Source organism: Babylonia areolata, chromosome 6 (genome assembly GCF_041734735.1).
Source record: "Babylonia areolata isolate BAREFJ2019XMU chromosome 6, ASM4173473v1, whole genome shotgun sequence".
NCBI lineage: Eukaryota > Metazoa > Mollusca > Gastropoda > Neogastropoda > Buccinidae > Babylonia > Babylonia areolata.
Window position 1 is genome coordinate 40,317,369 of NC_134881.1, and position 17,500 is coordinate 40,334,868.

At 42.7% G+C, this 17,500-nt stretch overlaps 1 protein-coding gene across 1 annotated transcript in view; it reads right to left on the reverse strand.

Annotated features, from left to right (window-relative positions):
* Positions 1-1,429: 1,429 nt before the first annotated feature.
* Positions 1,430-17,500, reverse strand: part of LOC143283529 (multidrug resistance-associated protein 1-like) — a 66,878-nt gene continuing 50,807 nt past the window's right edge. The window contains exons 24-30 of the mRNA XM_076589774.1: positions 16,746-16,872; positions 14,031-14,135; positions 12,858-13,049; positions 11,063-11,221; positions 10,202-10,371; positions 8,896-9,090; positions 1,430-3,876 (exon numbers count right to left, since the gene is read on the reverse strand). Coding sequence (XP_076445889.1) covers positions 3,762-3,876; positions 8,896-9,090; positions 10,202-10,371; positions 11,063-11,221; positions 12,858-13,049; positions 14,031-14,135; positions 16,746-16,872 — 1,063 coding nt within the window. The 3' untranslated portion in view covers positions 1,430-3,761. The remainder of the gene's footprint in view (positions 3,877-8,895; positions 9,091-10,201; positions 10,372-11,062; positions 11,222-12,857; positions 13,050-14,030; positions 14,136-16,745; positions 16,873-17,500) is intronic.

The following is a 17,500-nucleotide window of genomic DNA, read 5'->3' on the forward strand; positions in this document are numbered from 1 at the left end:
ACACACACACACACACACACACACAACACTGGCTCATGACAACACACACACACACACACACACACACACACGCCCAAACACATGACAACATACACACACACACACTAGCCAAAACACATGACAACACACACACACACATGCACACACTAGCCAAAACACATGAAAACACACACACACACACACACACACAACAGCCAAAACACATGACAACACACACACACACACACTAGCCAAAACACATGACAACACACACACACACACACACAACAGCCAAAACACATGACAACACACACACACACACACTAGCCAAAACACATGACAACACACACACACATATACACACACTAGCCAAAACACATGACAACACACACACACATATACACACACTAGCCAAAACACATGACAACACACACACACACTAGCCAAAACACATGACAACACACACACACACACACATACACACGCACACACGCCAAATCACATGACAACACACACACACACACACACACACACACACACACACACACACACACACACATACACACACACAATCTCACAATATTCGTTGCTCCCCCTCTACCTCCCTCTCCCTCACCCTCCACACACGCACTCCCTCACACCTCCTCCTCCTTCAGGTGTTTTTCTTCTTCTTCTTCTTTTTTTTTTTTTAATGTATTCCCACAAAGAACATGCCAAACAACAGACTATGTAGATAGACAGATATATATAACATATATACGATGAGGCGAGACTCACGTGCTTAATTCTAACAACGAGGTATGCGGCACGGAGTGTGCTGTCAAGGTGTGTTTTAAAACGCTAATGAGGGGGTGTCACCTTCCCTGTGATTTTCAGTACCCTGTATACACCCAGCACGCTACATTCCCCGCAGACATGTGACAATCGGGTGCAAATCACAGCCCCGTCATTTGGCTGGCTCAGTTCACGGGTACATGACGTGCGATTTTTTTTCTTCTTTTTATATATTTTTCGTTCGGCTTATATATATATATATATATGTGTGTGTGTGTGTGTGTGTGTGTGTGTGTGTTCATTAGCCGATGTCACAGGTGAGAAGAGTGAGAAGAAGAAAGAGCACAAACAGAAGAGAATGGTGATGAAAAGGAGAATATGATGGGAGGAGCCGAGAGACAGAGAGAAATGGACGGAGAAGAAGAAGAAGAAGAAGAAGAAGAAGAGCAACAACAAAATGAAGAAGAAGAAAAATAAGAGCGAAAACAGAGGACGAGAAAAACGAACAAGAAGAGTAACAAATAAAACGTCACTACAACTGTGAATCGAATTATAAAACAGATGTACATATTCGGTAAAAAAAAAAAAAAAATAAAAAAAAATAATAGGCTTCATTTGACAACAATACATTCAAACAAACAAATGTGCATCTATTTATCGGAAGAATAGACTTTATTTGACAACAATCCATTGAGACAAACATATATACATTTTCGGCTAACTAGGCTTTATTTGACACCAATACATTGAGACAAAACATACGTACATTTTCTGCAAACTAGGCTTTATTTGACAACAATGCATTGAGACAAACATATATACATTTTCGGCTAACTAGGCTTTATTTGACACCAATACATTGACACAAAACATACGTACATTTTCTGCAAACTAGGCTTTATTTGACAACAATACATTGAGACAAACATATGTACATTTTCGGCAAACTAGGCTTTATTTGACACCAATACATTGAGACAAAACATACGTACATTTTCTGCAAACTAAGCTTTATTTGACAACAATACATTGAGACAAACATATATACATTTTCGGCAAACTAGGCTTTATTTGACACCAAGACATTGAGACAAACATATGTACATTTTCGGTAAACTAGGCTTTATTTGACAACAATACATTGAGACAAACATATATACATTTTCGGTAAACTAGGCTTTATCTGACACCACTACATTGAAACAAACGTGTACATTTTCTGCAAACTAGGCTTTATTTGACAACAACACATTGAGACAAACACATGTACATTTTCGGTAAACTAGGCTTTATTTGACACCAATACATTGAGACAAACATATATACATTTTCGGTAAACTAGGCTTTATTTGTCAAGAATCCATTGAGACAAACATATATACATTTTCGGCAAACTAGGCTTTATTTGACACCAATACATTGAGACAAACATATGTACATTTTCGGCAAACTAGGCTTTATTTGACACCAATACATTGAGACAAACATATATACATTTTCGGCAAACTAGGCTTTATTTGACAACAATACATTGAGACAAAACATATGTACATTTTCGGTAAACTAGGCTTTATTTGTCAAGAATCCATTGAGACAAACATATATACATTTTCGGCAAACTAGGCTTTATTTGACAACAACACATTGAGACAAACACATGTACATTTTCGGTAAACTAGGCTTTATTTGACACCAATACATTGAGACAAACATATATACATTTTCTGCAAACTAGGCTTTATTTGTCAAGAATCCATTGAGACAAACATATATACATTTTCGGCAAACTAGGCTTTATTTGACACCAATACATTGAGACAAAACATATGTACATTTTCGGCAAACTAGGCTTTATATCTCGATTATTCTTTTATTTCGGCGGTAAAGGAGACGTTGCCATCTCCTTCAAGCACATCACAACACATTGTAGATCTCTAGATCTGCACAAATCAGTCTAAAACGGGCTGAAAGAAACGATCGATTCAATTTTTATTTTATGTTCATTCCAGCTAATTCAGTGTCACACCGAATAAAGTACAAGATCAGCACTCTATGTTATAGATGCATTCACAAAACTGCCCCTTCCTATCTCTGCGGCTGCCTTCACCTCTACACTCCATCTCGCTCACTACGATCGGCCTCGGATCCACTCTGTTTACGCATACCCAGATTCAAACACTCGACTGTTGGCCGCCGTTCTTTCTCTGTTTCTGGACCTTGCGATTGGAATGAACTTCCTTTTTCGCTTCGTCAAGTCTCCACTCTCAGCTCTTTCAAGTCTGGCCTTAAAACCCACCTCTTCCCAAAATAGCCTTCCTTGCCTGCCCTTCCTTGTCTTTAGTTTCTACAGTATTAGAGTTATGCATGCCTGTGAATGACTGGTGCGAAAGCGCTTTGATTTGTCTCTGCACAAGATCCAGCGCTATATAAATACCATTATTATTATTATTATTAAATACGTCGATGGTGTTGTTAGTATCACTGTGAGTGTTCTGTCCAGAATTTGTATTTCTTTCCTTTGGATTGTGAACAAGAAACACGAGGTCATATCGTCTTCGAATGCAACCTTCCTTCTAGTCGGCCAAACTGAGTGGAAAGCGGTTTCTTAAATTTTCGGATTTCGGAACACATGTCAACGAAATAAACCATTAAAAATTCTGAAATGCGGCTTAAATCGGGAGACTTAAACCTTTTATTGGTATGACTGTGAAGAGGTTGGGTTTTTTTTCATACTGTGTGTAAGCCAATTTTGGTATTGGCAGACAAAGTATTTCCAGAGAAAAATGTCAATGTTCAAGTTTACCACACACACACACACACAGACAACCGAACACCGGGTTAAAACATAGACTGTCTTAGTTTACACAAGAGAATCAATAAAATAAACACACACACACACACACACACACACACAGAAAAGCATTGTCACACTGCGCCAAATGATATAGTGATTGTCTAGTTAAAAAAAAAAAAATCAAAAGTGACGTCATCACAAGCGACAAATGACGTCACTTGGTGACGTCAGAGCTGGCGGCCAGGCGGGAGAAGTGGGAGAAGGGATCCGCCAGCAGGTGACAGGGACTGCCCACCTCCACCACCCTCCCCTTGTCCATCACCATCACCCTGAAAAACACACGCACCACACTCAAAGAAGACACAACACTCAAAACCTTTCGACTACTCGAGGATAAAACCTGTTTTCTGCAGCAACAAAACTGCCAATAGAAACAATCACCACCATCATCACCATCATCATCATCTTCATCATGGACATAATAAAACAGGATGATCAGCAGATACAGATTATACGGATACACAGAGCAAGAGGGAGAGATGAAAGGGGTGTGTGTGTGTGTGTGTGTGTGCGGGTGGGTGGGGGGGTGGGGGGGGGTTGTATTGTCTGGATGCAGAGAAACACACACACACACACACACGCACACACACACCCCTCTCTCTCTGTTGTCACAAGGACAGATTGGAAGAGACTGGGCGATGCCTAAAACCTTTATCTTTGAGTAATAAAGTTTTTGAATCTCTCTCTCTCTCTCTCTCTCTCTCTCTCTCTATCTCTACACACACACACACACACACACACAAGTAACCCCTAACCCCCCCCCCACACACACACACACATACACTCATCTACACTCTCTCCCTCTCCCCTCCTCAGCCCCCTCTCCCCAACCCCCGCCCCACACAGTATTTGACGAAAAGGCCAGCAGAGCTCATACATAAAGCGTTAGCAACTACAACAAAACTGTTGATATTATGAAACGAAAGAGTAATTATTTCAGATGTTCACCACTATTGTTATACGCCAGAGGCCCAGAGCTGCAGTTACATCATTCTGAGTTCTGAGTCCCCCCCCGACCCCTCCACATCCCCCCGTACCCTCCCCCACTCATCACCATATCCCCCCCCCCCACACACACACACACAATATACACACCCACAACCCCCTAATCTATAATCACACAATGCGAGTAGACGTAAAACTGAAAAACAAAACATCCCAACATCCCTACACCTATAACAAAACATCGCCACACCACCACACCTATAACAAAACAACCCCTACACCTATAACAAAACATCCCCACACCACCACACCTATAACAAAACAACCCCACACCTATAACAAAACAACCCCTACACCTATAACAAAACACCCCTACACCTATAACAAAACACCCCTACACCTATAACAAAACACCCCTACACCTATAACAAAACAACCCCACACCTATAACAAAACAACCCCACACCTATAACAAAACAACCCCACACCTATAACAAAACATCCCCACACCTATAACAAAACAACCCCACACCTATAACAAAACATCCCCACACCTATAACAAAACAACCCCACACCTATAACAAAACATCCCCACACCTATAACAAAACATCCCCACACCTATAACAAAACAACCCCACACCTATAACAAAACAACCCCACACCTATAACAAAACATCCCCACACCTATAACAAAACATCCCCACACCACCACACCTATAACAAAACAACCCCACACCTATAACAAAACATCCCCACACCTATAACAAAACATCCCCGCACTACCACACCTATAACAACCCCACACCTATAACAAAACATCCCCGCACCTATAACAAAACACCCCCACACCTATAACAAAACAACCCCTACACCTATAACAAAACAACCCTACACCTATAACAAAACATCCCCACACCTATAACAAAACACCCCTACACCTATAACAAAACATCCCCACACCTATAACAAAACATCCCCACACCTATAACAAAACACCCCTACACCTATAACAAAACACCCCTACACCTATAACAAAACACCCCTACACCTATAACAAAACATCCCCACACCTATAACAAAACATCCCCACACCTATAACAAAACAACCCCACACCTATAACAAAACAACCCCACACCTATAACAAAACAACCCCACACCTATAACAAAACATCCCCACACCTATAACAAAACAACCCCACACCTATAACAAAACATCCCTACACCTATAACAAAACAACCCCACACCTATAACAAAACAACCACTACACCTATAACAAAACAACCCCACACCTATAACAAAACAACCCCTACACCTATAACAAAACAACCCCACACCTATAACAAAACAACCACTACACCTATAACAAAACAACCCCACACCTATAACAAAACATCCCCACACCTATAACAAAACAACCCTACACCTATAACAAAACAACCCCACACCTATAACAAAACACCCCCACACCTATAACAAAACACCCCTACACCTATAACAAAACATCCCCACACCTATAACAAAACATCCCCACACCTATAACAAAAGAACCCCACACCTATAACAAAACATCCCCACACCTATAACAAAACATCCCTACACCTATAACAAAACATCCCTACACCTATAACAAAACATCCCACACCTATAACAAAACATCCCTACACCTCATAACAAAACAACCCCCACCTATAACAAACACCACACCCCACACCTATAACAAAAACAACCCCACACCTATAACAAAACACCACACCTAACAACACCCTCACTATAACAAAACACCCCACACCTATAACAAAACACCCCACACCTATAACAAAACATCCCACACCCTACACCACACCTATACAAAACATCCCCACACCTATAACAAAACACCCACACCTATAACAAAACACCCACACCTAAACAAACATCCCACACCTATAACAAAACAACCCCACACCTATAACAAAACCCACCACCACACCTAATAACCACACACCAACCTTACAAACACCCCACACCTATAACAAAACATCCCAACCAAACAACACCACACCTAAACAAAACATCCCCACACCAACAAACACCCACACCTATAACAAAACACCACACCTTACACACCCTAACAAAAAACATCCACCCACACACTATAACAAAACACCCACACCTATAACAAACACCCCCACAACCTATAACAAAACATCCCCACTATAACAAACACACCCCACACCATAACAAAACTCCACACCAACACAACCAACCTATAACAAAACATCCCCACACCACCACACCTATAACAACCCACACCTATACAAAACATCCCCACACCTATAACAACACCCTACACTAAACAAAACATCCCCACACACCATAACAAAACAACCCCACCAAACAAACACACCTATAACAAACAACCCACACCTAACAAACACCCCACACCTATACAAACCCCCACCAAACAAAACACCCCACACCTATACAAAACAACCCCACACCTAACAAAACCCCCACCATCACCAACCTATAACAAAACAACCCCACACCTATAACAAAACAACCCCACACCAAACAAAAACCACCCCCTAACAAAACCTACACCATAACACCCCCACACCTATAACAAAACAACCCTACACCTATAACAAAACATCCCCACCACCCCACACCTATAACAAAACACCCACACCACCACACCTATAACAAAACATCCCCACACCACCACAACCTATAACAAAACAACCCTAACACCTATAACAAAACATCCCCACACCACCACACCTATATCAAAACATCCCCACACCCTACACACCTATAACAAAACACCCCCACACCTATAACAAAACACCCCCACACCTATAACAAAACAACCCTACACCTCACCTATAACAAAACAACCCTACACCTATATCAAAACAACCTACACCACCACACTATAACAAAACAACCCCCACACCTATAACAAAAACAACCCCACAACCTATAACAAAACACCCCCACCTATAACAAAACACCCCACACCTATAACAAAACAACCCCTACACCTATAACAAAACAACCCCACACCTATAACAAAACAACCCCACACCTATAACAAAACAACCCCAACACCTATAACAAAAAAACCCCACACCTAAAACAAAACAACCCCTACACCTATAACAAAACACCCCCACACACTATAACAAAACACCCCCCACACCTATAACAAAACACCCCACACACCTATAACAAAACACACCCCACACCTATAACCCTCAACAAAACCACCCCCACACCTATAACAAAACTCCCACACCTATAACAAAAACCCCACCTATCAAAACACAACACCAACAAAACATCCCCACACCTATAACAAAACACCCCACACCTATAACAAAACAACCCCCACCACCACCTATAACAAAACAACCCCCACTATAACAAACACCCAACCACACCTATAACAAAACACCCCACACCTAAACAAAACATCCCCACACCACCACACCTATAACAAAACACCCCACCACAAAACACCCACCACACCTAAACAAACACACACCCACACCTATAACAAAACACCCCACACCTATAAAAAAACCCACCCATAACAAATCCCCACACCTATACAACACCCCACACCATAACAAACCCCACACCTATAACAAACACCACACCAACAAACACCCCACACCTATAACAAAACAACCCCACACCTAAACAAAACATCCCTACACCTATAACAAAACAACCCTACACCTATAACAAAACAACCCTACACCTATAACAAAACAACCCCACACCTATAACAAAACATCCCTACACCTATAACAAAACAACCCCACACCTATAACAAAAACAACCCTACACCTATAACAAAACATCCCCACACCTATAACAAAACACCCCTACACCTATAACAAAACATCCCCACACCTATAACAAAACACCCCTACACCTATAACAAAACATCCCCACACCTATAACAAAACACCCCTACACCTATAACAAAAACATCCCCACACCTATAACAAAACATCCCTACACCTATAACAAAACATCCCCACACCTATAACAAAACACCCCTACACCTATAACAAAACATCCCCACACCTATAACAAAACACCCCTACACCTATAACAAAACACCCCCACACCTATAACAAAACACCCCAACACCTATAACAAAACAACCCCTACACCTATAACAAAACAACCCTACACCTATAACCAAAAACAACCCTACAGCTATAACAAAACATCCCCACACCTATAACAAAACAACCCTACACCTATAACAAAACAACCCTACACCTATAACAAAACAACCCCACACCCATAACAAAACAACCCCACACCACCACACACACACCTATCACACAGCTGGACAGTGGTCAGTCTGTGGGACACGATGATGACAGTGCGGTCAGCACAGGCCTCCCGGACAGCCTGGCAGATGGCCACCTCCGTGACCCGGTCCACCGATGACGTCACCTCGTCCAGCACCATGACGCGGCACTGACGTAAGAGGAGGCGTGCCAAACACAGCAGCTGCTTCTGCCCGGCGCTGGAAAAGCGGTGACGTCAGAGGAGTGACAGAATGAATGACCGAATGAATGAAGAAAAGTGAACGAATAAATAAACAAATAAATGAATGAACGAACAAATAAAAGGAGGCAAGGTTTTCGGGACTCACATGTGATACCCAGTTTAACGGCCAGTCCTCTCTTCTCCTCTCCACAGACCCCTCGGATGTCCAGTGGGTGTCTCAATGACCCAACCTTTAGCTTCCGTCGTCAGAATTGTCGTATTCTTTGTCAACATTCACGTCTTCAGTATAAGAGCCTTCCGCTTGCAATATTTTGATGATGGTTATTGGGGTGAAACGCTGTTAACGTCGTCTCTTTCGCCGTTCGTATGGAGAGAGTTAAACAAAGAAAAAGAATAATGGAAAAAAAAAGAAAAGAAAAAAAAGGACACCGCATTGATGTAACCTCAACCTTTCGCATCTGATTTTCCAAAGCATTGATGTCTAAGGTCCTACATATAACATGGTATAGTGGTTTGTTTAATTTAAAATAAAATATCCGGAACGCAACACAATCAAATGCAATACAACACAGTCTCTTAAACGCAATACAATAAACTTATAGTCTCCTAAACGCAACACAACACAATACAATACAATACAATCCCCAAAACGCAACACAACACAATCTCCAAAACGTAGTGGAGTGATGGCCTACAGGTAGCGCGTCCGCCTAGGAAGCGAGAGAATCTGAGCGCGCTGGTTCGAATCACGGCTCAGCCGCCGATATTTTCTCCCCCTCCACGAGACCTTGAGTGGTGGTCTGGACGCTAGTCATTCGGATGAGACGATAAACCGAAGTCCTGTGTACAGCATACACTTTGCGCACGTAAAAGAACCCACGTCAACAAAAGGGTTGTTCCTGGCAAAATTCTGTGGAAAAATCCACTTCGATAGGAAAAACAAATAAAACTGCACGCAGGAAAAAAAAATTACAAAAAAATGGGTGGCGCTGTGGTGTAGCGACGCGCTCTCCCTGGGGAGAGCAGCCCGAATTTCACACAGAGAAATCTGTTGTGATATAAAAAAAAAAAAAAAATAAATAAAAATAAAAATAAAAATAAACGCCGCCACCCACCCACCCACCTACCTGAACCCCTGGCCATCAGGCTGACAGACATAGTCCAGACCCCCGGGAAGGGCTCTGACGTGATTGGTCAGCTGGGTCTGGTCCAGCACCGCCCACAGACGCTCCTCCCCCTCCACCACACCTTCCGGGTCAAGGTTCAGACGGATGGAGCCTTCCAGCACCAAGGGCTCCTGAGAGATGATGAAGAAGAAGAAGGAGGAGGAGGAGGAGAAGAAGAAGAAGAAGAAGGAGGAGGAGGAGGTGGAGGAGGAGGAGGAGGAGGAGAAGAAGAAGAAGAGAGAGAGAGATGGTTTATTCAACGAAGACCATAGCCCCTTATGAAGACGGGTTAATAACAGAATTTTACATGAGTCACTGCAAAATTGTTAATATAAACAACAATGCAACGTCTTTCACAACAAACTGTCAGTGAATCTAAGAAATAAGTGTCTCTCTTAATTGCAGTGATTTATAAAGATATATAGCAAAACTACGTATATGCTTTCATTGAGAGAGAGAGAGAGAGAGAGAGAGAGAGAGAGAGACAGAGACAGAGACAGAGACAGAGACAGACAGACAGACAGACAGACGGAGGGGGACACACACACGCACACACATACACACACGTGCGCGCGTGCGAAAAAAGAAGAAGAAGAAGGAGGAGGAAAAAAGAAGAAGAAGATGATGATGATAATAACGACGACGATGTAAAAGAGGATGTGGAAAATACTTTCACACACACACACACACACACACACACACACACACACACACACACGCGCACCCCCACCCCACCCTCCCACAGCCCATCCTCCTCCCCACCCCCACACACAAAGAAATTTAGATAAAAAAAAAACCAAAAAAAAAACCCAATCACTTCACCTGCGACATAACAGCAATGCGCCTGCGCAGCACGTGCAGCGGAACGGAGCGCGTGTCGACGTCATCGATGAGCACAGCGCCCTCTTCGATGGTCAGGAGACCCAGCAGGACGCCCCATAGTGACGTCTTCCCCGCCCCTGTACGCCCCACCACCCCTACCTGCAAGGTCAGTTGAAAGCCACGGGAAAAGACTGCAGTGACGGGCGCAATAGCCGAGTGGTTAAAGCGTTGGACTGTCAATCTTAGGGTCCCGGGTTCGAATCACGGTGACGGCGCCTGGTGGGTGGGTAAAGGGTGGAGATTTTTACGATCTCCCTGGTCAACATATGTGCAGACCTGCTTAGTGCCTGAACCCCCTTCGTGTGTATATGCAAGCAGAAGATCAAATACGCACGTTAAAGATCCTGTAATCCATGTCAGCGTTCGGTGGGTTATGGAAACAAGAACATACCCAGCATGCACACCCCCGAAAACGGAGTATGGCTGCCTACATGGCGGGGTAAAAACGGTCATACATGTAAAAGCCCACTCGTGTGCATACGAGTGAACGCAGAAGAAGAAAAAAAAAAGACTGCAGTGAATGAACGGTGCATGGTACTGTACACGGTACATGGACACAGGATTTACACACACCTCAAGGTATTGCTTTCTGCTTTTCAGTTCAGTGCTCTGTTGCGATGTGCTGGCTAGGTATCTTTCTGGAGGCTTGTATGTATGTATGTATGTATGTATGTATAGCTATCAATCTATCTATAATATATATGTATATATGTGAAAATATATATCATATAAATAAATAAATAAATATATATATATATATATATGTGTGTGTGTGTGTGTGTCTGTGTGTGTGTGTGTGGAGACACACACACACACACACACACACACACACACACACACACAGACAGACAGAGAGACAGAGACAGAGACAGAGAGAGACAGAGAGAGAGACCGAGAGACAGAGACAGAGAGACAGACAGGGACACACACAGAGAGACAGAGACAGACAGACAGGCAGACAGACAAGTAGTATTGACAAGTAGGTAGGCAGGCAGAATGAACGGTGCGTGGTACTGTACACGGTACATGGACACAGGATTTACACACACCTCAAGGTATTGCTTTCTGCTTTTCAGTTCAGTGCTCTGTTGCGATGTGCTGGCTAGGTATCTTTCTGGAGGCTTGTATGTATGTATGTATGTATGTATATCAATCTATCTATAATATATATGTATACATGTGAAAATATATATCATATATATATAATGATATATATATATATATATATATATATGTGTGTGTGTGTGTGTGTGTGTGTGTGTGTGTGTGTGTGGAGAGAGAGAGAGAGGGAGAGAGAGAGACAGAGACAGAGACTGAGACAGACAGACAGACAGACAGAGAGAGAGGCCTATATTCGCTGTTTAGAAAGTAAAAGTGTTCGGTCATGCGAGCGAGCGTGTGTACAAGCGCGCGCGCGCGCGCGCGCGCGCGTGTGTGTGTGTATGAATTAGTGTGTGTGTGTGTGTGTGTGTGTGTGTCTGTCCGTCTGTCTGTCTGTGCATGTGTGCGTGTCTGTGCGTGTGTGTGTGTGCATATGTGTGTGTGTGTGTGTGTGTGTGTGTGTGTGTGCGTGTGCACATGTGTGTGTGTGTTTGTGAGCGCATGTTTGTATACACAGAGAGAGAGAGAGAGAGAGAGAGAGAGAGAGAGAGAGAGAGAGAGAGAGAGAGAGAGAGAGATCTATATCTATATCTATATATAAGTCTTAGTTACCAACTGTAGTAGGATGACTGACCTTTTCCCCAGCTTTGATGGTGCAGTCGACGTGGCGTAGAACGGGGGCCGTCTCCAAAGCCTTGCTGGTGGTGGAGGTGGTGGCGGAGGAGCTGGTGCTGTTGTCGTAGCGTGCCCACAGCTTCACCCACTGCACGCGGCCCTCTCTGGGCCACTGGTGGCACGGGACCACTGTGGGAATCCTCTCCGTGTCCTGTGATGGGTGTCATCAGATTTAAAAAAAAAAAAAAAATAAATGAAATAAAAATCAATAATAAGAAATCTAAATGTGTCCTCACACTCACAGAGACACACAATATCGTGGAGCGCGTGCGTACACACGTATACGTACGTAAGCACACAAACAGAGGCACACATACGCACATACATACATACATACATACACTACACTACACTACACTACACTACACACACACACACACACACACACACACACACACACACAGAGGCACATGTACGCACGTACACACACACATCTATCATTCTGCAATGTGCATAAGGTACCAAATCATATCTATATCTATATATATATATATATATATATATATATATAGAGAGAGAGAGAGAGAGAGAGAGAGGTGTGTGTGTGTGTGTGTGTGTGTGTGTGTGTGTGTGTGTGTGTGTGTGTGTGTGTGTGTGTGACACAATAAAAACCCTGTGTGGTGCTTTTGAGGGGGTTCAGTGCCACGCTGACAATATCAAACCAAGTCGTAAGTGTTTAACACTTCTTGTTTGTGCAGAACTGAGAAATAAACTGCAGAACAAAATGATGATACAGCTCTCTCTTCCTCTGGTGTCAGATCACTGTACTCCAAAATACGTTCCACTGACACCTTCAGTGCCACGCTGACAATATCAAACCAAGTCGTAAGTGTTTAACTCTCTCCATACGAACGGCGAAAGCGACGACGCTAACAGCGTTTCAGCCCAATTACCATCATCAAAATATTGCAAGCGGAAGGCTCTTATACTGAAGAGGTGAATGTTGACAAAGAATACCACAATTCTGACGACGGAAGCTAAAGGTTGGGTCATTGAGACACCCACTGTACGGACATCCGAGGGGTCTGTGTAGAGGAGAAGAGAGGACTGGCTGTACTGAGTGAGTTAACACTTCATGTTTGTGCAGAACTGGGAAATAAACTGCAGAACAAAATGATGACACAGTTCTCACCTCCTCTGGTGTCAGATCACTGTACTCCAAAATGCGTTCCACTGACACCGCGTTGGTTTCCAGGTCACCGAGCATGCGCACTAGCCAGTTCAAGTTCTCTGTCACCTGCACATAAGGCCAAAACAAGAGAGGCAAGGCCTTCAAGACTCACTTGTGATAAATTAAGTCCCTTAGCATTAATTACTTTTCGTGCTGTATGCGGCTCCTGTGTCGGATGTCATCAGTCATCATGCGATGTCGCATGAGAGCTTTGCTGATGACACACAACTTTATCAGTCGGCTTCCATAGCTGAATTTGATGCACTGGTGACTCAAACACAGGAGTGCATTGCTGGCCTAAAGGACTGGATGACTCTCAACAAGCTGCAATTAAATGATGATAAGACTGAATTTATGATAACCTGTCCAAAGAAGTTTCGTCAACATCCTTCCTTTCCTGACTCTGTTCTGATCAATAGCACACCTGTTTCACTTTCTCCCTCTGTTCGCAGTCTTGGTGTAATCCTGGACCAGTCTCTTTCCTTCCAACAGCACATTTCGAATATCTGTAAAGTTGCCTATTTGGAACTGCGTAGAATCAGCTCTATCCGCCACTATCTCTCAACCGATGCAACCAAGACACTTGTATGCTCTCTGGTTCTCTCAAGATTGGATTACTGCAACTCTCTTTTGGCCGGCCTTCCCAAATACCTGTTAGACAGACTCCAAAGAATTCAGAATAACGCTGCCAGACTCATTTGCAGAGCTTCTAAATTTGACCATGTTTCTCCTCTCCTTCAGTCTCTCCACTGGTTGCCTGTTTCTGATCGAATAGACTATAAGCTATCCACTCTGACCTTTTCTGCAGTCAACGGATCTGGCCCCAAATATCTTTCTGAACTCATCCATATCTATACCCCGTCTCGCCAGCTCCGTTCTTCCTCTGATACTCGACTTCTCAGGATACCTCACGTCAGAAGTAAGACCTATGGACACAGATCGTTTTCTTTTCAATCGCCAAAGACGTGGAACAAGCTCCCTGATAACCTCCGTCATTCTGATTCCCTCGCATCTTTTAAATCTCGTCTCAAAACTCACCTTTTCCCTCAGCAATAAGTTCAATTGTGGCAGGTCCACAACTACATGCATGTATATGAATGTGTATTGTGTGTGCGTGTGTCTATGTAAGTTTGTGCCTGCCTATGTGTGCGTATGTGTTAGGGTAGCTGTTAGATACACATGTATGTTAAAATGTATGTATGCAGTGTGTGTGTGTGTGTGTGTGTGTGTGTGTGTGCGCGCGTGCGCGCGCGCGCGTGCGCGCGCGTGTGTGTGTGTGTGTGGTCACATTCTGGTGTGTGTATGTAACATAGATATAATGTTTTATGTTATCAAAAGCGTTTTTGTAAAGCACCTAGAGCAGATTTCTGGATAGTGTGCTATATAAGTATCCATTATTATTATTATTATTATTATTAATTTCCCTTTTTTACTATCTGCACCAAAACGTTTGCAAAATAAATAAAAAATCCATGCTTAGCAAAAGAAGTTCCTGTTTGAACAAAAAAATGATAATAATGACTCCTCTTGTTGTTGTGTCAGAATAAGAGGTCAAAGTGCCAAGTTTAGAGAATACAGAAAATATAAATATAACAGTAAATGCAGTTTGCATATAATTAGGCTTCTTTATTTATTTTTTTGTGCCCATCCCAGAAGTGCAATATTGTTTTAAACAAGATGACTGGAAAGAACTGAATTTTTCCTATTTTCATGCCAAATTTGGTGTCAACTGACAAAGTATTTGCAGAGAAAATGTCAATGTTAAAGTTTACCACGGACACACAGACACACGGACACACACACACACACACACACACACACACACAGACAACCGAACACCGGGTTAAAACATAGACTCACTTTGTTTACACAAGTGAGTCAAAAAAGGGAAGGGTTCTGTAAAAACCTTAACACAGCATTGATTGTCTTCATTTAGGTAGGCAGGCAGGCATGGTTGTAGATAGGTAGGTAGGTCGGCAGTTATTTATTTACTTGATTGGTAGCTAGCGTACCTACTTACATGCGTACTTATGTACTTACTTAGTACTTCAAAAACAAAAACAAAACAAAAAAAACCACACAAAAAAACGTAGTTTGAACAACACTGATGTTCTTAATTACACTGTGTTGATAGCATTCGTGAACATACTTCCGCTTTAAAGACATTGCTGAATTTTCTTACTTGTGGCTGAACGGGAGCACAATGTCAAATGCATTTCATAGTATTAGTTTAGTTAGGCCCAACACTCAGTTTATGTCACAGACTGACTGACTTTTACAGTTGAGCCAACAGCAAAAGTGAGAGCTGTATTGTCAATGGTTTCTCCAATGCAATGGGAAGTCATTTACAGCTTAGTCTTATGTGAAGCACTGTGACTCTCAAACTAGGAGGCAAAACCGCACTGGCTCTTAGTGCTGCAGCCTTACGGGGCTAGTTAGCTTTTGGGAACCATCCCCAACTCGCCGAATGTCCTAAAACCCACTCGGCTGAGAGAGTGGGGATGTAACTTGGGCAAGATACTCTCCACTATAATTGCGTTATAGCCCAGATAGTCAGGACAGCAGTTACCTCCTCTGTTGTTCTTATGTCATAGTCAAACACGACTATCTATTTGGGTTTTTGTTTTTTTTAAACTTCAAATATGTAACATCGTCTTCCGAGATCGAAGGACTTACATCCAGAGCGTAAGTGATGGTCAGCCCAAGAAGACCTCCCGTGCCACGGTCCCGTAAAGCCACACCCACCATGGTGGCCACGCCCACAACCACCACCCCCATGACTGCCACACGCACCCCCAGCCACCTGCAGAAACACACACACACACACACACACACACACACACACACACTCACACACACACACACACACACACACACACACACTCACACACACACACACACACAAGTGCGCACTCACACACTCACACACACACACATATATACACACACACTCACTCACACACACAAACACTCACACACACACACACACAGCAAAACGCTAAATTATTGTCTTCTTCTTCTCTGTCATGACTAGGTGTCTTTTAACATGTAGGCGAGAAGAGAAATTTCAAACTCGTGCTGACACGAATGCACTTTATCTTTTGCCACATGTTTATGTTTTTTTTTTAGTACTGTTGTGAGATTTAACGTAATTAACACCAAAGTTATTTATTTGTTTTTTTCACATTCATTACCGTACGTTTGACTAGAATGCATAAATGTGTTATCAATAAAAAAAAAAAAAATCAATACATTAAACAGTATACAATAAAAGATAATTTAAAAAAAGTGCATGAAAGGAAGTTCGGAAAAACTGGACATTCCAAGGAACAGGAACATGTTATGATCAAAGGTTGCACAGATTACTGATATGAGGGATCTTTTGAGTTTTTTTTTTTTTTTCAATCAGTCATCATTTTCCATCCAAGAGC